The following is a 22,955-nucleotide window of genomic DNA, read 5'->3' on the forward strand; positions in this document are numbered from 1 at the left end:
TGGAAGCTCAGGGTCATGCTTACACATGGAATGGTGAGTTCCAAAAAGCAGTTACCCAATTTGCATTTGGTCTCCAAAATGTAGAGGGTACCGTGTCATGAGTGGTGATCGGACTGTATGAAATTGAAAGTACAAGTAAATCACTTTCTTTCACCTGGAAGCAGCGTTTGGGGCTTTGGACAGTGGGAAGAGAGGAGGCAAGAAGGTGGGTGTTGCATCTTCCGTGCTTGCAGGCAAAGGAGGTGTGGGAAGGGGAGGCAGTGTTCGGATCATAGAGTGTACCAGAGGGCAGTGAAGAGAATACTGAAGACTTGTGTTCCAGAACTGGCTGGGCCCCTAGCCAAGCTGTTCTAGTGCAACTACAACTCTGGCATTTACCCGTCTATGTGGAAAATTGCCCATGTATGTCCTGTACATAAATTGCAGGTCAAATCCAGCCCAGTCAATTACTACTCCATCAGTCTACTCTCGATCATCAGTAAAGTAATGGAAGGGATCAACAAAAGTCCTATCAAGCAGCACTTGCTTAGCAATAACCTGCTCACTGATGCCCAGTTTGGATTTCACCAGGCCACTCAGCTCCTGACCTCATTACAGCTTTCGTTCAAATGTGGACAAAAGAGCTGAGCTCCCGATGCGAGGTGAGAGTGACTGCCCTTGACATCAAGGCAGCATTTGACCAAATGTGGCATCAAGGAGCCCTTGCAAAACTGGAGTCAATGGGAATCAGGGGGGAAAACTCTCCGTTGGTTGGAGTCATACCTTGTACAAAGGAAGATGGTTGTGGTTGTTGCAGGTCAGTTATCTCAGCTCCAGGGCATCGCTACAGCTGTTCCCCAGGGTAGTGTCCTCGGCCCAACCATCTTCAGCTGTTTTATCAATGACCTTCCATCCATAAGGTCAGAAGTGGGGACGTTTGCTGATGATTGCACAATGTTCAACACCATTTGTGACTCCTCAGATTCTGAAGCAGTCTATGTCCAAATGCAGGAAGACCTGGACAATATCCAGGCTTGGGCTGACAAGTGGCAAGTAACATTCACGCCACACAAGTGCCAGGCGATGACCATCTCCAACAAAAGGGAATCTAACCATTGCTCCTTGACATTCAATGGCATTACCATCACTGAATCCCCGGCTATCAACATCCTGGGGGTTACCATTGACCAGAAGCTAAACTGGACTAGCCATATAAATACTGTGGCAACAAGGACAGGTCAGAGCCTAGGAATCCTACGATGAGAAACTCTCCACCTGACTCCCCAAAGCCTGCCCACCATCTACAAGGCACAAGTCAGGAGTGTGATGGAATACTCCCCACTTGCCTGGATGAGTGCAGCTGCCACAACACTCAAGAAGTTTAACACCGTCCAGGACAAAGCAGCCCACTTGATTGACACCACATCCACAATCATTCACTCCCTCCACCACCGACATACAGTAGCAGCAGTGTGTACCGTCTACAAGATGCACTGCAGAAATTCACTAATGCTCCTTAGACAGCACCTTCCAAACCCACGACCACTACCATCTAGAAGAACTAGGGCAGCAGATAGATGAGAACACCACCACCTGGAAGTTCCCCTCCAAGTCACTCACCATCATGACTTAGAAATATATCGCTGTTCCTTCACTGTCGCTGGGCCAAAATCCTGGAATTCCCTTCCTCACATCACTGTGGGTGTGCCTACACCACATGGACTGCAGCAGTTCAAGAAGGCAGCTCACCACCATCTTCTCAACGGCAACTAGGGATGGGCAATAAATGCTGGCCCAGTTAGCGAAGCCCAATTTTTAAAAAAATAGTCCCTTCAGAATGCTGAAAGGGGAAGGGAGAGGAAGAAAACGTTTGGTGGAGGCATCATGCTGGAGGTGGTAGAAATAACAGAGAACAATAAGTTGAATGTGGAGGCTGTTGGGTTGAAAGGTGAGAACAAGGGGAACCCTATTGTGGTCCTGGGGGTAAGGGGAATGGGTGATAGAAAAGTGGGGTAAATGGAACAGACATAGTTGAGGGCCCTGTCAACTATGGGGTGGGGTGAGGGTGGTGAGTGTTGGGGATGCGGGCTGCAATCCTTAGTTGAGGTAAAGGAAGACATATTAGAAGCACCAGTGTGGAAGGTTGTTCATCTGAACAGATGACCCGAAGATGGAGAAACTGAACTGCAAGAATGAAATAGGGTGCTTAAGGAACTAGGGTTTGAAGAAGCTATAGAGGTCAGTGAACGTATAGTGGATATTGTATGATAACTTACCCCCAGAAATAGAGACAGAAAAGTCCAGGAATGGAAGGGAAGTAGACAGAGGTGGACCTTTTGATGGTGAGGGAAGGGTGAAAATTGAAAGCAACATTGATGAAATTTTCCAGTCCAGGGTGAGAACAGGAAATAGTGCACAGTCATCGTTGTGCAGGAAAAAGAGGTGAAGGAAGGACCTGAGCAGGACTGGATCAAAGAAGGTTCCCTACAAAAAGACAGGCATGACTAGGAACCATATGGTCCTTTTATTTTGAGCAGGTGAATGGAATTAAAGGTGAAGTTGTAAAATGTGAGAACAAGTTCAGCCAAGTAGAGGAGGGTGAATTAGGGTCATACGAACTCGAAACATTAACTTTATTTATCTCTCTCCAGATGTTGTCAAACCTGCTGAGCTTTTCCAGCATTTTCTGTTTTTGTTTCAGATTTCCAGCATCCGCAGCATTTTGCTTTTATCAGAGGATGGTGGTAGTGGATGGAGATGGATGGCCTCCATTCTAGGAAGAAACAGAGAAGTTTCAGAGCATATTAGTGGGGTTGAACATGTAGAAAAATTGGTAACCTATGGTGAAAAGGAGACTGCGCAAGCGTAACCCTAAACTTCCAGTTGCCTGGCACTTTAATTCTCCACTCCATCCTCTGACCTTTTTGTCCTTGGCCTTCAACACTTTCAATGAAGCTCAACATAAGCTTGAGGAACAGTACCTCATCTTTCTATTGGGCATTTAATCTCTCCTGCCTTCCACCCAAACACATGCCTTCCCTTTTGTTCTTTCTCCCTCCCGCTTTCCCTGCCTTTACTTAAACTTGTTACATCTCTAACCCTTTCCAGTTCTGGTGAAAGATCATCAACATGAAAAAATAACTCTTTCTCACTACAAATGCTGCCAGTATTTCCAGCATCAACGGTATTTTGCTTTTGTATAAGCTTAGCTTCTCTTTTGCTGACATTCACAATTAAAAAACACAACTGGCAACATTGGAAAAATGTTAGGAAATTTATTATCATGTAAAGAGACAGATTATTTTCAAACACCATTTCATTCATATGTTTCTTTTTCAGAGCAAGAAACATTGTTAATGTAAAGAGGGACTGTTCAGTAATTTATTAGGTTAGTATTAACTAAATGCAGAGGTCGGAGGGCTAAGGTTATGAATACAGAAGAAGATTTTGTGCTTCTAATTGAATCTGGCATATAGATGAAAAGCAACAAAAGGCTTTTTGAAGGTAAAGAAAGTGATTCTCAGTTCTGAAGAGTGGGTTCAAAAATAATGTCAACTAATGCAATGTTATTTTGCAGCAGGATTGTTGGAGCAGTCTATAGTCCAAGGGCTTCATGCTCACCATTTGACAGCCTACTAGGATGTAGCATGTGCCTATCTATACCTGTCTGGGTGTTCCAGAAGGGCGGCTGCAGTGGCTGACCTCCCACCAGCAGGTGCCGCTGGAGGTGGCCGGAGGCGGGGCGGCTCCGCGAAGTTCGCGCGGGGGGCGGGGTGGGGGGGGGTCGGGGGCGCCGTGACGCCATATTTAAGCGCCGCCAGGCGGGGCGGGAGGGAGGTGGGGTTCTCCTGTGTGTGCAGCCGCAGGGAACGAGAGAAAGGAAGGGAAAATTTAGCACGGGAAGGGGGAAAGAAAGGAAATCGGCCGGTCACCAGATTCCCCCGTCACCATGAGCGGCGGGACGCCGTATATCGGCAGCAAGATCAGCCTCATCTCCAAGGCGCAGATCCGCTACGAGGGCATCTTGTACACCATCGACACGGACAACTCCACCGTGGCCCTGGCCAAAGGTGAGTGCGGGCTCCTGGCGCCTTCCAACTGCGACACTGGGAAGCTCTTACCCCCCCCCCCCCCAGTCATCCTTTAGACCTATTTCTCAATATCTTGTGCCCGCATGGCCAAACATGGCCCCTTGTTTATGTGTCTGTCCCTCCGCCTTCTCATGGCGCCTTTGTCCTGCTTCCACTACCTGTGTATCAGGACAGGTGCTGGGCTCTCAAACCTCTTGAATTCCTCCACCCTCCCCACCTAACACCTGGGTGGGGGTGGGTGCATCGACTCCTTTTAGAAATTTATTTTACCCCCCTTTCCACGTCACGGATTGACAGCTGACTTGGCAGTTTTTCTCCGTGTTCCCCGGAGGCACCGTGAGCTCTGATTGTGCCGTTTGCATTATTTATATTTGGGTCTATATGCAGTCAGATTGTCGAAATCAAGAGTGCCTCCCTGTCTCGTCCTTGAGAGCTCGCGGGATGGAGGTCGACAAAGCACGAAAGGACTCGAGTAGATGTTGAAATATGACCTGAATTTGTCACGATGGCGTTTGTTTGAAGCTCGAGACTTAATAACTTTCTAGCTCAAGCGTCTCGTAAAGCAAATTCGTAAAACATGCTCACGAACTCGAGTGGCAATGTCTACACATTCCTACAATATCGTGTTGGCTTGTTATCTCATGGTAGTTTGTTTAAAATTCGCGTGGAACATTAATCTTTGTTAGCCCATCTGGACCAAGTGACTTTCCTACCTTTAACTGCTGTCAACCTTAAGTATCTCTCTATCCACTGAAGACACCTAATATGTTCATCAGTATCTTAGCTGTACTTCTACCTTCAAGATTTCACTTGTCATTTATTTGACCCCACCCTTTAACTTTTATGCTTTGTAAAATACTTAGTTCCCTTAATCTTTTCTCATTTGCTGTTTTGCCCCACTTGTTTTCCCTCTCAATTCTCTACTGCACATTCTGTATGCTACATGATTTTCTCTTTACGAACCTGATATTTATCACGAGCCTCTTATTTTAATTTTTTTCTTTAGTCAACAGGGGAGCTACAACTTTAAATTTTCTTCCTTTTGCTTCTCATGTAGCTGTTTTAGTTTATGCATGAATTGTGTCCTCCTATTGCTCATTTGTTGTTTTTATATGGAAACCTTTGTTTCCAATCCCCTTTTTTATCGTTCCTTTGCATAACTATTCTAAACCTAACATTGTGAGCACTGTTTCCCAGCTGTTCTCACTGAAACATGTTTCACCTGTCCCACTTCATTCCCCAGAACTAGACACAGCACTTCTTCCTCCCTTGTTAGACTTATAAAGGTTCATTTAAATTGAAGACAATTACCTGGCTGAAATTGCATGCTGCCAAAGCTTGGAGGAATGAAATCTATTCCTAATTGGGTCTTGTGGGGTTCCCTTTTCTCTCAATCCCCAAATGGAAATTGCATTGCCTCCTTGGTAAATAAAGGGGCATTGTTAGTAACTTATAGGTGTTAGAGTAACCTTGATTTTTTTTTCTTGGATATCAATCGTTTAATTCAGTTTTTTTCTAAACTGACAATCTTCTGCAGAGCTTTAAGACCAAGTTAAGATATTTAAGGCTATTGAAAATGTGACTTGTCATTTCCTTCATGCATGCTTTCATACATGTTTTTCATGTCAATGTTTGCTTTTTGCAAACTGCCAGGGTTAATTTTGAGGCATGTTTGACCTTATTAAATTTTGCCTCTAACTCTATCCAATATATTTGAGGCCTTTAGGTTTTACTTGATAAATTATATTGCTTTGCTGTCATTGTGTGCTGTCACACAGTGAATGCTGTGTAGTCTACAGAATTTTAGCTTAAATAAAAAACGCAACCGAGTAACGTCAAATTGTGTGTATATTGCAGAAAAATGAAAACAGCTGACTTAATTGATCCTGCTGCTAAAGTAATTCTACCAGCAGCAATTTGCTTGTCAAAATATTTTTATTTGCCATAGTAGTAACACTTCCCAGTTTGGATCCTATGGAATGTATTAGGCTGTCTCATCTGTCACTGCCTGATCTGAAGCAAAGCTGGGAGAAGTTGGGTAGATTGTGTCCTGATATGAGAGGATGTACTGTTTATATGCAAAAAGGTATGTCATTCTTTTTGTGAACTGTCCATTCCTTTGATTTTTACAGGTAATTTGACACTACTCCCTGATTTAATCACCTTTATTAACTAGTTAGTGCTGCTGATTGACTAATCTCCTCACCTGAAACCCACTGATAGAATCTCTAAAAGATCCAAAGTAACTTAATCAAGTTGTTTTGAAATGACTTTCATTCCCCTTTCTGAAAAGTTTGATTTTTAATATGCATTTAAGTTTAATTTATTCCTGAGTTCAATTTATCTCCAGAGTTGTTATGCCATGATAGTATGGAATCATGGGATCTTTGAAGACTTGTCAGAATGTACTAGATCAGAGAATCTGTTGCAACCCTTGGATACAATGTGGATTTATTTGCTGCATATACATCTTTAAGATGGTGTATGCAGAAAAACTTGTGATGAGTGGGTGTCTCAAATATGAAGCTGCTGATTGCTAAGAACAGAGGTCAAAAGGTAGCATAGATTCCTCCGACAGCAGCCTGCCTCCAACTGTCCTGTTTCAAAGAATCATGCACTCCTGTGCATAGGAAATGCCAAAGAGAATAATTATTTGTCCTGTAAACTGAATTTGGAATGGTTCCTTGAAAATCCAAGGAGCAAATGATTAGATACTGGATGTAGTGCCAGTGAGGAAAAAAATTACTGTAATAGATACAAATAAGATGTCACTCTGCCCTAAAGGAAAGGTTAGAGACATCAAACTCAATTCTGTAAATTGAATTGGTATTATTTTGTAGTAGTGTCTCGCAAGACTTTCATGAGTTTGTCGATTGAGTAAATGCTACTTCTGAACTAAGTAGACTTTTACAAATAAGGTTCAAGATTAGAGTTTGTGCTGCAGCAGGTATATTCTTTTAAATTATGAATTTCTAGACCTCGGCCAGTTCCCATGGTTGCTGAACTATGCATCTTCTATTGGAGACCTCACAGGCTGCAGCTAAGAATGTTCAGACCTGACTGCAAGGAGACATTTGAATGACAAGGTACTGACTGTGTCTGTTGGTAAGGGAGCACCCTGGGCTGTACTCAATACTTCTCCAAGGTGATGCAACTGAGATAAAGGCCCAGATTTTGCAGGGGAGGTGGGATGGAGATTGGTTTCACAGCAAATTGTCAGTGTTCACTGACATTACCTGTCAATCTAGGATTTAGAACATGGGCACATGAATGCTGAAATCTTGAGGTTGCAGTTTGTCACTGACCAGTGTGTTCACACATTGAGAGCTAAAGATCTTGCCACAGAGATCACTAGATCTCCAAAGCCGCCTTCAAGGGCAGCAGTGATTGCCCTTACTTTGACACTGACCGCAAACCTCGAGCTATTAAGCACATATTAGTATTGTCTTGGGGGAAGGGAGGCAAGTAATCAGAGACTGTGACTGTGAACTCAGAAATGCACTGCAACACATTACTTAGGTCTCCGAAATATTGTATATTAATGTGGAATACTCCTTTATAAATATCTAATTTAACCCTTTCCTTTCCAAAATGCTAATGGTAATGACAAATCAAAAGATCAAAATCAAGTAAATCTTATCAAATGTTGACCTTTAATCTCATTGCAGAAAGATTATGTTTGTATCCCATCCATTTGAAAAATGAATAAAGTAGTGCAGTTCACTTGCTGTAATTAACAATTATTTTCGTTTTGATTCAAGTGTAGCTTCAATCAGTACTCTTATGATCAGATGAAATTTTGTTGGATTGTATTTAATGCAAGATACTTAATGTTTTGTTTTGGCAGTGCGATCATTTGGAACAGAAGACCGCCCCACAGACAGACCTGTCGCCCCAAGAGATGAGATCTATGAATACATCATCTTTCGTGGGAGTGATATCAAGGACATTACTGTGTGTGAACCTCCAAAACCTCAACCCCAGGACCCTGCTATTGTACAGGTGAATTACTGAAATTGTTTAAAAGTATCAGTATTTTTGGTACGTATCTCATCGTTCTATAATTATTGTTTTTGATTTACTACAGTGCTACAGTCACTAGATGTGGGTAAATTGGGAAAATTAGTTTAAACAAGAAGTCTATCCCTCAAGTCATTTTTTCATGCTATTCAATTTTGTTGTTGTGGAAATGTTCCATCTCCAAGTTGGGTTGCTGACAAATTCTACTCTTCAAGTGGCATCTGAAAGTTATACTTTTCCTTTTGATTCAGCTTCATCTGCTGGTATCTTGGGCCACTGCTCTTAAGCAACTAATTAATACTGCCTCCTAATTGCCTCAGTTAGGCCCATAATAATCCAGTTTGTCTTGTGTTGTTTTTGTTCCCAGTGTATGAAGTACCAGTTCTCTGCAATAATTATTTTGTGAAAGCGTTGGCCAAGATTAGAAACTTGTGCAAGGGACCAGTGGATATAAAAGATCACTGAAAACACCAATATGCATTTTTAACTTCTATTCTTTTACTTAATGTCAAAAATGTGGATGGTAAATCTATTTGATAGAAAGGGCTTGAATAGCCTGGTCTTTATTCTGTTGCTTTGCCAACATCTAGTTTGTTTTCATGATGTGAAAGGGTGTAATTAAGTTTTACACCGTATCGTAGGATATTATAATGTGTATATTGTTTGTGTAAAAACTGTGTACCAGTAATAGCGTCAGTAATGACAGCATCTTTCTTCTAGTCTTCGTTGAGTGCTTCATCAAACAATTCATTTCAACCTCCTACGTCATACAGCCCATTCCGTAGTATGACTCCATATAACCAGTTTGCTGGAGGAGGATCTCTGGTTGGACAGCAGTATGGTAGCTCTGTGGGTTTAGGTCAGTGTACTGTTTCTTCATTATGAATAATTTGCATGCAATTATGTTAACATTTTGTACATTAAACTACAGTTTTAGTTTAGATTGTTGAAACTAACAATTGAGCAGAATTGCTGGAAGTATCTGTAAATAATGGTTAGTGCATTGACCTTACAACTTGCCAGATCTGAAATTAATAGCCTCTTTATCTTAACTTGGCAAACATTAAACATTTAGTGCAGTCTAACTTTCTAAGAAATCTTTTCAGCTGCCAAAATTTAAGGTTAAACCTCTGTGGATGTAGAATTGAATTTAATTTATGGCTGTAATTTGACATTTTGTAAATAAATACTTTGTACTAACTATTACAACATAATCCACCTCTTCAATTGATGTTGTTCATTACTTGTTAAGTGTTTTACTAAGTCTGTCAAGTTACATTGTAAAATACCTCTTGGTCCAACTTAATTTGCTAATATTAAGGATACCAGTTTTGACATTTGACAAATCTATAAACATTTCCAGTCATTACAAATTTGTTATTGTACTCTTATGCATATTTAGAATGACAATGCAGATCAAATTGTGAAGTAGCTTAATCAGTTTTACAACTGAATTAGTGTAACTAAAGCCCTGGGAGTAAATACTAACTAACAATATCAAATAGGTTGAGGCATGTGTTTTTTCCATTAGTACAACTTGCATAATTACTGTAGGAAATCTCAACTTGCCAATTTAGTCTAACGTTTTTTATTGGAGCCATTGCAGCTAAACCATTTTAGTTCCGAGACCAGAGTATAAAGTTCTGGTATTTTTAAATTTTGGTAGCAGCTTCAACTTAAAATCTATTATATGCAAACAGTTCTGATCTAGACTTAATCTGTGTGGTTGGTTTTCAGAGGCTGTTGAGTTTAACGGTTCATATAGTGCAAAAATGTCCAGTGTTTAAAAAGCAATTAAAAATACAAACCGGAGTAATGCAAGTGTATACAAGCTTCATTCCTTAGAGTAATGTGCATCTAGCTTAGATGAGCAATTATGATTTGCTGTGCAATAGGACAGGTACCACAACATGTTAAAATACTTGGGAAGAATCTTTCACTACCTGGGAAACCTCCAACTTATTGGGTGGACTGTAATGTATTTTGTCTACTACTTCAACAAATACTGCTTGAATTGAGATGTTCCTGGCTGTAAATTCTTTTAACTGTTAATTCAGTGCTGTGATTGAGTCTAATGCCAATTTTTGCTGCTTGCAGTCTTGCACTACTCTACTTTTGTCCTTGTATTCTCACCCAGTGGTGTATAATTGGTCCTGGTGAAAAATGTATGTACTAGTTTTGACAGATAATGAATGTCTTGACAAGTTATTGTAAAATATCTTTGTAGGATTTGAGGATTACTTAATTTTTTCTTTTTAATAAAATTTGGCAGCATTGATCTTCTGGTTCCCTTTTTCTTTCCTTCCTGCACTTTAACAGGATGTTCAACACCCACCCAAATCACAACTGTTTCTCACTCCTCCAGTACTGATAGTCCTCCCTCACCACAACCAGCCTTTACAGAGCTTGAAATACCACCTGATCCAGCACCCTTGCAGAAAAGTCAGCTGATTTCTCAGGGTAACGTCTGTCTGTAGTCTGCTTAGGTTGTTTATCTGTTATTACTATGCTAGGCAGTTGCCAATCTATCTAGTCTTAGTTTAAAATGTCTGTGTGCAGCATGTACTAATTTCAAATTATTTCTTGTTGAAGCAACTTTGTTTTAACAAATTCGCAAACGTTTTGAGGCATGCCATAATGAGACCTGCTTATTGTCACACTTGTAGAATTCCAAAACAGCAGTCCAAATGGATCCCGTTTATTCTAAATTGCACCTGAATTAACTACAGTGAGATCTGGTTTTGTTCTTTTTGCATCTAAATGATATGTAAACTTTCCAACAAAAATTTTTACTTTTTAATAAATTAACATATTTGCATAAACAAAAGTTGACTTGCTTATCTCATATCTACTGTTTTGGAATATTGCCACTAACGTCTTAGTTTGCTTTGTGAATTTCTTAATTTTATTCTTTTAAACCAACACTACCATTAAACTGGCAGGAGTATAATGATAAGGGGTGCACATAGCTCTCAGCTTAGACAAATGATCCTCTTGGGTATCAAATTGCTAAAATATTCCAATTCCTATTTGAAGCTAATATTGTAATCGAAGCTACTTAAAGGTTTTTTTTTAACTGAAAATTGAACTTTACTAAATGAATTGCATTAAAGGGTTTGGTGAGTATAGCTTGCCACCTAGCTTTTGTTCTTGTGCAGCTAGCCACACTACATTCTGGGGTGCAGTCTCTTTTATGATGTAGCTTCTATTAGGATAGGCAACGGTAATTAGTTGGAGCAGACTAGAGTATAAATTTTGGCATTGATGATGTCAAATGATGAACAATCTCTACAGTGTGAAGAATTTGGGTTTGCTGTGGGTGTCTGCTCAAGTGTCAAATTGTTCCCTTGAGTGTTTTTATCAAAAATTCACATTTGTTACCTTTTGTAGCTGCTGATGGGAGAGCAGGATTGGGGGTGGTGGTGGGGTGGGCTATTGCATTGAATCTGCCTTGTGATCTGGTCTCGATCTGTCTTAAGCATTGTACTTTAATATCTCAGGACTAAGTTAACTGTCAGGCATTTTTTGGTTGCCTTATGAGCTGCTTTATTCAGCAGATGAAACTGGCACAATGCTGTGCCATGTAACTTTTATTGTCGATGAGGTTGAAAGATGGTTTCTATCTGCCATTTAATCTGCCTACAGTGCAGCTGTTATTTCTCCCTTGCAATCTTTTTGCTGCCTTGACTGAAAATCCAATCCCAGAATTCAGTGGGGGCGAGATTGTACAAGCAGGCCTGGAAAATTGTGCATTTGGAAGGCATCACTGTTTCCTCCACATTTAGGTTTTCAAAGGGAAGGTAGGAGGATCATGGAGCCCACAACTCGCATGCCTCCAATTACTTGTGTGGTGTTCAGCTCATGAGGTGCAACAGCAAGTTCAAAAGACAAGCAGGAGAAATAGAGGGTCTAGGGCACATTTGAGCATAGCTGTCGTGCACACAGCGGGGAATCCATTATTGTTCTTGAATGCAGTGTGAAAATGTTGCATAAATGGGGGGAGTGAAACTTAGTTGCTCATGCAGTGACACAGAGCTCCCTGTGCTAAAGGTGAGGTTTGATTTTATGAAAAGTGCGTTTGGACTCTTGAGACGCTGGCATCACTTTACACCTCAGAGGTGGGTTGAGAAAGACCTGTTAAACCAATGAGTGAAAGGTGAAGCTACTGAGATGGGAGCAGCCTTCTGAGGTTGGAGAGAGTAGTGAGGAAGAGCATCAGTAGATGGCAAGCTCCTGGTCAGGAAACTGCCAGAGGAGCAGATTGGGTTTGCCAGGGAAAGAAGGCGCTACCCAAGACATCAAATGCATCTCCAAGAGTTAACTACTTGGAAATGAGTGCCAGTGCTGTAAGAGACTACACCTATCCAGAGAATTGGTCTCTGACATTTGTTCTCTTAAACACTATGACCTAAGGTGTCTCAGTACCCTTGGGAGTCCCCTACCAGCAGCTGTCCAGGTGACTGAGGTGCTGAACATTTGCGTCTGGGTCATTCTGTGGATAAGCTGCAGACCTAAATGATAGCTTGTGGTTGGCAACTCATCATGGCATCAGATGAGTGACAGATACCCTCTTCTGGAGGCCAGATTAATTTTCAGACAGGGGCCAGTGCAGGCACAGAGGGCATTATTGCCTTTGTTTGCTGCCATTGATGGCTTCTCCCAGATCCAGGGGGTCAACAGTTGTACCCACATAGTCATCAAGGCACGGATCGAACAGCTAGCCAGGTTCCTGAACAGAAAAGACTTCAGCTTGCAGTGTCGAGCTTGTCTCTGACCACATCTTGCAAATGCGCTTGTACTTTCCTAGCAGCTCATGACACCTCTATCCTCCAACAGTCCCTGGTATTGGACATCTTCAGGTCAACATCCAGACTGAGTGGTTGCTGTGGGATAAAGGTTGTTCCCTGGATTGTGGTTCCTGATCAGGACTTAGCTTTGGATGCAGAGAGCAATTACAGCCAGTGACATCTCAAAGTGACCTCCATGCCTTTCATTTGCAACTCAATTCTCTACAAGCTCCTGTCTCTCCTTTGCCCATGGCATTCTGTGATGGAACCCTTTGCCAACTCCAGCGCTGCTGCTTTGATTGTGGTCAGTATGGTGAGCTGAACCACTCCACCCGCCTGAGCCCTTACTTGTGCACCATGTGCTCTCTTCCACAGGATCAAGAGAGAGTTGATAGATGGCTGCCCTCTCAGCTTGCTCAGTTCAGAGTTTATTCTGGTGTCTACAAAGCTAGAGGCCTGTCACCCCGTTGTTGCTTGGCACTTGCCCTTTGCTAAACCATTTTTGGTGCTGCACCCATGTGCTCCGTTTCAATCCCCCTGCTCTTGCCCTCTGGCCACCTCTAGCCATGCCTGCTTGGCTTGATGTAGCTCTTCTTTCAGATGGAGTACAGCTCTCCTGTCCAGCACAGCCTCAATCAGAGCCTCAAAATCAGCAAAACGTGGAGCTGCCTGGGGACGGCTGCCCAAAGCACCATTGGCCCTCTGCTTTCTTTGGGCTTGCTGTTGCCTTTGCAATCAATCATGGCTGCTGTTTGCCACCTTAAATTATCCTGTGCTCAACTTCCGCCACCTGACTGCCAAACTCCTCCAGGCCAATTAGTAGCTGAGGGAAATAGTCCAGGCGTTGGGTTCCCAACCCTGGAATGAAAATTTGACCCATGGTGTCTGCTTGAAGCCTTTCATCCAACATGTGAAGAAAATTATCAACATCAGGGCACTAGGTTAGGATAACCAGTTATTGCTTTTAAAAGAAAGCCATTACTTAGTGTAGGTTGCCTTTTGTCTGCATGTGAATGGCCATCCCATCCTGTCATTTGGGTAAACTATCTAAATGCACGTTAAAATCATGATGTTGAAGTCTGTTGTGGTGGAAAAATGGCCACAGTCCTGAATCATGACATGTATCCATGATCGAAATATTCCTGTAACTATATGGATTATTAGAGCAGTCACTTCAGTAATGGCCAATTTCAAGTTGATGGGAATTGAAATTCCATCACTTCTTGCTTTTTATTTCCACAAAAACTGTTATATACTTCACACAAGTGAAGCAGCAACTCGCCAAGGTTCCTTTTGACAGCACCTTTCAAACCTGCAACCTCTTGCCACCTAGGACAAAGGCAGCGGATGACTGAGAACACTGCTACCTGCAAGTTCCGCTCCAAGCCCCACACAATCCTGACTTGGAACTATATCACCATTCCCTCACTGTCACTGGGCCAAAGTCTTGGAACTCCCTCCTTAATGCCACTGGGCGTACCTACACCACATGGACTGCAGCGATTCAGGAAGGTGGCTCACCGCCACTTTCTTTAGGACACTTTGGGATGGGCAACAAATGCTGGTGTAGCCAGCAACACCCACATCATCCTGTGGACAAATTTTTTTAAAAAAACAATTAGACCCAAATGGTCTATACACTCTGGGTGTGAAAGGAGAGAAGCCTGGTGTATTTTTCTGTGATTTTTAAATTTCTTTTGGGCTTATTGCTTCTGGTTTACATAATTCTAACTGCAGCCAAATATTGAGGGTTCACTGTTTCTTGCCCCTAACTGGTTGCACAAATGGCATTCTTTTCACCCCACCTCCACAAATTAACTTGATTTTTAAAGGATTTTATAGTTTTTAAAATAAGCTATAGACACTAAAACGGTTATGGGCACTAAAATTATTGCTGTTGAGGTTTATATGACTATGGCTGTTTGTATTTACAACACTGTTTTAACTGAGGAGATAGTGAATTCTGTTTAATGTACTATATTGACAATGCTATAGCTTTGAAATTTAAATGGCAAATACTGAATCCAGAGATCTAGCTGTAATAGAATATCCGAATAGATCCTAAACAACAAGCTAGGTTCCATTACCTTTGTTTACATATATCACCAAACAAATGTGTTAGGATGAACTCTTGAAACTAACTTTTTTTCCTTTTGCTGTCATTCTATCCCTGAGCAAGCTGACTCATGACCTGCCTGTATAGGCCAGTAACATTTTAACACAGGTCCTACAAGCCTTCCCCTGTCTGCAACCCGAATTGTTTTCTTAATTGGATGTGGGCAGTGCTGCTGTGATCAAGGGAAGTGGTTAGGTGTTTGTTACTGGGGATGGTTACTGCCTGGCATTTGTGTGATGCACATGTTACCTGCTACTCAGCCAATCCAAGCCTGGATATTGTCCAATCTTGCTTTAGGTCAGCATAGGATAGTTTTGTTATTAGAGAAGTTGACTATGGGGTCAAACATCCAGCCTGACTAGTGTGGCCTTATGAAGGAGGGAAGGTCATTTAGTTGTAGGAAATAGTTGGGTCCCAAGGAACTCCTGCTGTGCTGTTCTGGGGAAACACATTTCTGAGTGTGGTTTTTGAATACCTATATTTGCCCATGTGCAATTGTGTTAGTGTTGTAACTGGTGTCTAAATCTGCTGTATTATACAAATTGGCAAATTCAGCAATTGTGACATTTTGTGGAAGTAGTTTCTGTGCACTTCTGGACAACTGTTGTGATGCATACTGTAGCATTCTTTAATAACCACTTTTAATATTGGGCACGAAAGTTACATTACCACAGCTAATATCTATCTAGCTATGACTTGTGTATTGGGTTTCTCATTCCTATAAATTACATCAAACTTTGGGGTGATAGAACCCAATCTTTTTAAGTTTTATGACTAATGAAATACATGCATGCCTGTAAGCTCAATGTAACTGCAGCTGCAACTTCTGTAATAGAAGTTGTATCTACTTGGAAGCTTGGCACTCCACTCCATCAAATGTTCACATTAATTTAACTGTGGTAACAGTTTGGCACTGTGTGAATCAGACTTTTGTTATATGTTGCAACATTTTAAAAGAAATTACTGCATGCTTCTGCAGAATGCACAAGTGAGTTTGGAATGCAATGCATTTTAAGCATAAAATGAGTGAACCATTGCTCAAAAAAATCATCTGTTTTGAAATAGTACGCGTGTTTCAAATAATGTGTGTGTAAGGGGAAAAAATCCCATGACAATGATTAGATAAATAAAAATGGAAACCAGGTGAGGGAAGTCCCACCCTGTTGAATATTGGAGGAGGATTATGTGGTTAACTGAAGACCAGGTTAAGAAGGACTTTTCGGATAGTTTACACTGATCAATCACATAGAATGTCATTTATGACTTAAGGTCTGTGGCAGGGGCAAAAACCTGATTGCAGGAGTCAAGACATGGAGTTACAGGAAAAATGGGCACAGATTTGGGAAGCTGTAACACATTCGAGGGCTTTAGAGAGAAAAGGGAGGTTGGAGGTGGGACAGTGTTTTTCAAGGAGAAAAGGGCCAAGGGTGTTTTTTTTTGAGAATGCAGACTTGTGGAGGGGACTGTTGACTACCTGTTAACATGGATGCCAAGAAGGGAAGTTAGATGGTCAACAAGTTGGGGTGGTTTTGTAGACAAGATGAGAAAGATTTAAGACGGGCAAATCTTGGACTGTTTGACTAAGTGGCCTGAGGGAAGGGAATAAAGTGAAAGGCAGCTGATGGGTGGTCTCAATCTTAAGTGACAAAGAAGTCAATAAGTGCCATTTGGTAAGGGTAGGGGAGCCAAGGGAGAGGGTTTTAAGACAACAGCATAGTAGGAAAGCTGCATTTTTGTGATAAAGGATTAAAACATTGAACCAACTAGTGTGTAAAGACATGTAGTTCAAAATGACTGCATTGTTCATCTTGTTGAATAGGGCACCTTAGCAGTTTTAGGTAATGGAGTAGTATCAAGCGAATGTTAAAGTTTTTTTGTAAATCTTTTGTCCCCAAGCGAGTCAGCCTTGATAACTAGAGTACATTTAGCTCACTTTATGATCAAATATAATGGGGCGTTTCCACTAAAAAATATAGATTGAGGAAAATTTGCAACATCAGTTCATAAATATGGATATTGCAACAAGTTTTGCTGCTTTGTTCATTCCATTGTAACTTTAGCCAATGAGAGTTGCTTAATTTAAAATGAATGCTTTTATATGAACTGATGACAAATGTACAATTTTCAAATTATTTTCTTGTGCAGACTCAATTTGTAGCTGATACAGAAATTGGCATTCAAACCTTTTAGTGCATTGATCATTTTTCAAACAACTAACCAAAGATGACCTCTTGGTTTATTATTGCTGTGTAATAGTTGCCATTTTTTAGTTGTTCTATCCATCTTGTGCTTTATTAAATGAAGTCAACTTCTCTAGTGCATGCAAGCTATGCTCAGTTGCAGTTGCTGAACTAAATTTTTGTCTGTTTAGCAGCTACAGGCTTTCCATTTTTGCCACCAAGACAAAGTCCTATGGTGGAACAGGGTGTACAGACAAGCCCTACAGAAGGTCTTAACCAGAAGAACCTGCAACAGGACAAAATCTCTGCCAGTATAAATCAGCAATCTGTTGGACAGGAGCAAAGGAAAGGTAAAAGTTCTTTGGACCTGAACCATTGGCCACATGAGGCACCCTGACTTTTAATGTATTAAAAATTATTTGCATTTATATAATATAGCAGGAAAGTCACAATTTAGTGATTCGCTTTTTCCTAGCAACCAACTCTTTTGCCACTGGTGGGTTGATAGCTCTAGGATTGAGGCCAGGCACTAGTATAGTGTTACACAATGTTTCATCCAGTTGAAGAATTAATGGGCAATGAATTATACCATTCCTATCTATCTTCAGTTGTACAGCCAACTCCACAGCAAAGTCAAGCTCAAGTGAATGACGAGAATAAAAAGCCTCAGCCTCAAAGGAGACGATCGGGTAAGTACTTTTGTTCATCTACAGGTTTGTAGGCTTTTCACGTGACCCTTTTTTAAGCATGTTTTTTTTTAGAGGAATTTTGTCTCTTCAAAGTACTGGCAATTGTACGGTGTGCAGCAGATACAGTATACTAGCTTAGAGGAAGTACATGCAAATTTCTGTTGCCTGTAAAGATGAAATCAGCATCTGCCTGTGCATTGATGATTTTATGTTTGAAGAGGAGGTGGAATTTGTACCCAGCATCCGTAAGGTAGAGGTTCTATTGTAAAATACATGCCTTTTCTGTCAGCATCATGATTGATGTATGTTAGGAGTGGAGAAATTGACAAGAGTTGTCAATGAAAAGCTTGAGGGTATTAGGTGAAGTGAATTGGGAAGGCTTATGACAGAAGGTGTTTTTATTAGAGGACAGGTCCTGGTCAAAAGTATGCCTGGAGGTAAACATGCTGAAGTCTCGATGTTGGGTTCTAAACTTGGTTGGTGACTAGGGATGATGTTGGGGATCTTCCTGAGGATTAGTCAGGGTTAGGGAATACACAGCAAGGGATGAGATTGGAAGGAAAATTGGAGTCGAAGGATAAGAAGAGGGATTAGGTGAGAGGCTAGTATCTAAGAGTTATTGGTCCTTGCTGCCTTAGAAAGGATGATGTCTTTTATAAAATGCTGCATGAAATGAAGGATGATGAATGGATGACCAGGACAGCTCTGAAATAGTTGCTGTAGCTGAAGAGAACAATAATGTGGATGTGACACTGCACTGGTAGTACGTGGATTCAAATGCAAGCCTGAGACTTGTCCCCATTATTACACGTCAAATGGCTGACTATTTACTGGTGTGTATCAAATTTAAAAATAAATTGGACTTATTTATTTAACTTTTCTCATTACTTTATTCTCCCTTTAGTCTTCTATCCTCCCCTCTTCATTCTTCCCTCCTCTTTCCCAAGAATGTAGTTCTCTAATGGTTGACCAACATTCCTCCATCAACCAGCACCACCAAAACCAGATAGGACCACGTATCTCATGGTTTGTGGAACATGGTGCATATAATTGCCATGTATGCTGTTGATGCATCTTGCTACCCTTGTGTAATTATCTGTGCAACAAGTTGTCTGAAGACGTGAAGGTGATATATAAATGAGAGCAAGTCTTGCTGTCTGCTCCTTTCCTGATCTGAGCACACAGATCCAGCATTTTTTAGTTCTTGACACTTAATCTGTTACAATTTTTTAAATTCCTAAACTGTAAAGATAGTTTGTCATCTTAGACCTTTATCAATACACCATATGGCAACTACTGATGAGTTTGGATGTTCTGCAGCAAAAAAGGCAGTTTCTGTAATTGAGTCTTGCACATAGGATATGAGCAGCTATCTATTTTTAAACTGATGGGATTTTGGTCTGATTCAGAGGTTACATAGTTGGTTCATTGTGTTCAGGCTAAAATACATTTTGCAAGCAGGCTAACTATACTGAAGCAGTAACACAGCAAGGTAGCAGTGCAATATTTGAATTGCACTTTAAATATTTCAAGATCTTCAGTGCATTTCAAAGAACTATGAAAAGAGTTTAATATGTTATGTGGCGAAGATATCATGACGCCACTTTTTTCACCAGGGTGTGGAAAATGGCCAGTCAAAACTGACCTGGAGTTCTATTGGGAAATTCTCAGCTCCTATACGGTTTTGAGATTCTGATACCAATTTTAATACAGAAGAGCTAAGAGCTTGCACAAAATACTAGGAGGACACGTTCGCTAACAATCTTCCTGACATTTGCATTGGCAGGTGCCAATACTCCAAAGACACAATATATTGGTGAAACTTGGTTCAGCAGTTAGTTTCTTCTCCACAAAACTTATATATTTCAAAAACATGCAGTAGAGTCTGAAGCAAGTAACTGATAATATAGCCAATAAAGTCCACAATGAAATAGCAAGGCATGATTTAATGTCACTGGATATCTTCACCACTCTTTCCCCATCCAATTCCCAAGAATTTCAAGCCACAGCCAACAAATCAATTTCTTAAATTCCCATAATTCTAAGTCAATTAATAGAGTTAGCGAACGTTTCCTGTTTTTTTTTGGAATATCTGTGCTCAGCTTCCCTCAACTGTTACTTGAAATTTCGTATTGATTTTAATGCAAGGAAATGTAACTTAATTTTAGGCAACAGAAGAGTCAGAAACCGTGGAAGAGGGCAAAACTTTTCTGGAAATAATAAAGAAGCAACAATGAAGTTTGAAGGGGACTTTGATTTTGAAAGTGCAAATGCTCAGTTTAACAAGGAAGAGTTTGAAAAGGAGTTCCAAAACAAACTCAAAATAAAAGGTAACTTCTCACTATTTCTTTAATCGAAGTTACTATAAAGCACGCAAGAACCTATTTTTAAAATAGCCATCCTTGGGATATGGGTGTTGCTAGTATTGTCCTTATTTGCCCTTGAAGATGGTGCTGGACTTTTTCAAACAACAGTTGTATAGCAATATCTTTAATGTAATAAAGCATTTCACAGGAAGACTATAAAGCAAAGTATGACACCAAGCCACATAAGGTGATGTTAGGTCAGATGGCCAAAAGCTTGGTCAAAGAGAGAGCTTTTCAGGAGCGCCTTAAAAGAGGAAAGCAAGGTAGAGAGGCTGAGGTGTAGGGAATGAATTGCAGAGCTTGGGGCCTAAGCAACCGAAGGCACGGCCACCAGTGAGGAATCAATTAAAATCAAGAGTTTAGAATTAGATCAATGCGGATATCTTGAAGCATTGTGGGGGTGGAGGAGATTGGAGATAGTGAGATGAGGCGTGAAAGGATTTGTAAACAAGGATGAGAATTTTAAGCCAGTATAGGTCAGTGAGCATAGGGGTGATAGGTGAACAGGACTTGGTGCCAGTTAAGACGCGCTCAGCGAAGTTTTAGATGACCAAGTTTCTGGAAAGTGGGAGAACAGCCAAGATTGTGTTGGAATGGTCGAATTAGAGGTAACAATAATAGACTAGAAATAGATAGTCTTGGTGATGGAGAAAATAAGTTGTTGGAAGCTCATCTCGGGGTCAGATATTTCACCAAGGTTGTGAACAGACTGGTTTAGTCTTGGATTGTTACCAGGGAGAGGGATTGAGTTGGTCGCTAGGGACTGAAGTTTGGAGCAGGGATCAAAAACAATGGCTTCAGTTTTCCCAATATTTAACTGGAGGAAATTTCTGGTCACCCAGCACTTAATGTTAGATAAAGAGTCTAATAATTTTGCAACACTGGAGGATTCAAAGTGATGGTGGTGGAGCCAGGTATCGTTAGCAGACATGTGAAAACTAATGGCTGCAGTCCATGTGGTGGAGGTAGTCTTTAATGCTTACCAAGCATTCTAAACTCTCTTTCTTGCTTTTATGCTCAATCAGTGCAACACACAAGTCGCAGCAGAATTTGCCAGTCCTTGCACATGGATTCTAATATTGCAGAAATTTTACGGATTAAAACCAAATGCCCAAGGTTTTTGTCTGAGTTACCTAGGTACCTGCCATCTACCATGGAGAGGGGTGCAGAATGGGGACTGGACAGAAGTTTAATTCCACACCTCCATTCATTTAAAAACATCTTGCAGATTTTAGGAATCATCAGTCCACAGAGTTTTCAATTTAGGATTTATCCACCATGGAGTCCACAACACCAAAGCTTTTACAAACCCCCAAGCCCACAGTTTTTAAACAAACCAGCAAACAAATCGTAGTATAAACCAGCATAAGTTGCCTGGGTGTCAAATGCTGCATGTGATCCAAAGGGTACCTTTTAGGTATCTGTTTTTAATAGCATCTAATAAAATATTTTAACTTTTAGATGACAAGGTCCATAAAGGAGATCTTGGTGACCAAGAAGAAAAAGGAGATCCAAATGTTGAGACACCAAGCACTGAAGGAAATAAAGAAGAACCTCCTCTTGGACCCAACTGTTACTATGACAAAACAAAATCATTCTTTGATAATATTTCAACTGAGCCAAAGACAAGGTAAAGGTTGTGTAGTTTAATGTATATTGTGAAGTAAATTATATTTCTAATAGTTGCCATGGGTACAGTTCTCTTATATACAACTGACCAGTCCATTATCTTCCCACTGCTTCTCCTAACTCGAGTTGGCGAGACAGCAGTGCACTTTTTAAAAAAAAAAATAACTCATTAGTTTTACAACTTACAATTTTAAATGACTCTCTAACTTTTACAACTCACATTCAAAGTTTGAGTTATGAAGTTTGTATTGTTTCATTAAGTGGTGGTGAACATGATTTTGTTCTCAGGAATTGAACGACCTCTAAGCTTGCAGCCAAGTACCTTCTCACATTTTCCTCTCTCCTAATTATTGATTCAATAAATTTAAACTAAAAGCGAAGACAACCATCATTACCTCTATCTGAGCCATCTTTATGGATGTGGCAGCACTAATGTTAGAAATACGGTGCAGGCTGGAACGTTGTAGCTTGCTTTAAAGTGGCCTAGGCTGGAATAGCTTTTGTTTGGCTTGAGGTATAGTGCTGAGGCAGCCTGTGGGTGGAAGGGGTGGGACGTGAGGTGACGAAAGGATACTTGAATTAAGGCCACTTGTGACTGCTTGCAAAATGAAAAGAAGTGCAGCATTAGTTGTCTATAGAAACTGGTCATGGACTTCATTTATAAAAATACTATATTGGGTGAATAAGTCCCACATTAAGGAATCAGAAAACCATTCTGAAGTAAACTGGCTTTATTTACTTAAAAGTACAGTTATTTTGATTTTTAGGAGATTGAAGGAATAGTTGGAATGTCCATAAAATTCTTCTTGACTTGACCTATTATTTAGGATTAGAAATTGGTTGTCAGAATTCATGAATGAAAACATTTGATCAATATTCTGGATGTACTATTTAGTTAGAATACAGACTGTGTATCGGCATATATTTAATGTGCTAGACTTTAAATTATTAATTTTATAAAATAGCCTTATAAATTAGCACGTACGTGATTAACTTTGCCTTGCCATGAGTGGAGATGTTTAGTGGACATAAGGATGTTCTGAAAGTCTGGAGAATAAATGAGGCATAAGAATGTTGCTATTTTTTTTCCTCCTTTCC

General features: G+C 40.6%; 1 protein-coding gene across 6 annotated transcripts in view; it reads left to right on the forward strand.

Annotated features, from left to right (window-relative positions):
• The window catches only part of lsm14b (LSM family member 14B), a 53,239-nt gene that overhangs the window by 22,637 nt on the left and 7,647 nt on the right, over window positions 1–22,955 (forward strand). For 2 of the 6 annotated variants that reach the window (XR_013578418.1, XM_078555030.1), the window contains exons 1-8: window positions 3,750–4,049; window positions 7,918–8,072; window positions 8,811–8,949; window positions 10,410–10,550; window positions 17,365–17,523; window positions 17,782–17,862; window positions 20,031–20,192; window positions 21,690–21,858. Coding sequence is in view for 5 of the 6 variants with exons in the window: in XM_078555030.1 (XP_078411156.1) it covers window positions 3,929–4,049; window positions 7,918–8,072; window positions 8,811–8,949; window positions 10,410–10,550; window positions 17,365–17,523; window positions 17,782–17,862; window positions 20,031–20,192; window positions 21,690–21,858 (1,127 nt within the window). In the remaining variant the exon portion in view is untranslated. Of the gene's footprint in view, window positions 1–3,749; window positions 4,050–6,001; window positions 6,157–7,917; window positions 8,073–8,810; window positions 8,950–10,409; window positions 10,551–17,364; window positions 17,524–17,781; window positions 17,863–20,030; window positions 20,193–21,689; window positions 21,859–22,955 lie in introns of those variants that run through there. The other 4 variants (XM_078555031.1, XM_078555032.1, XM_078555033.1 and 1 more) reach the window with 4 other exon arrangements.

This window comes from Cetorhinus maximus, chromosome 13 (assembly GCF_964194155.1).
Source record: "Cetorhinus maximus chromosome 13, sCetMax3.hap1.1, whole genome shotgun sequence".
In the NCBI taxonomy this organism is placed as follows: Eukaryota; Metazoa; Chordata; class Chondrichthyes; order Lamniformes; family Cetorhinidae; genus Cetorhinus; species Cetorhinus maximus.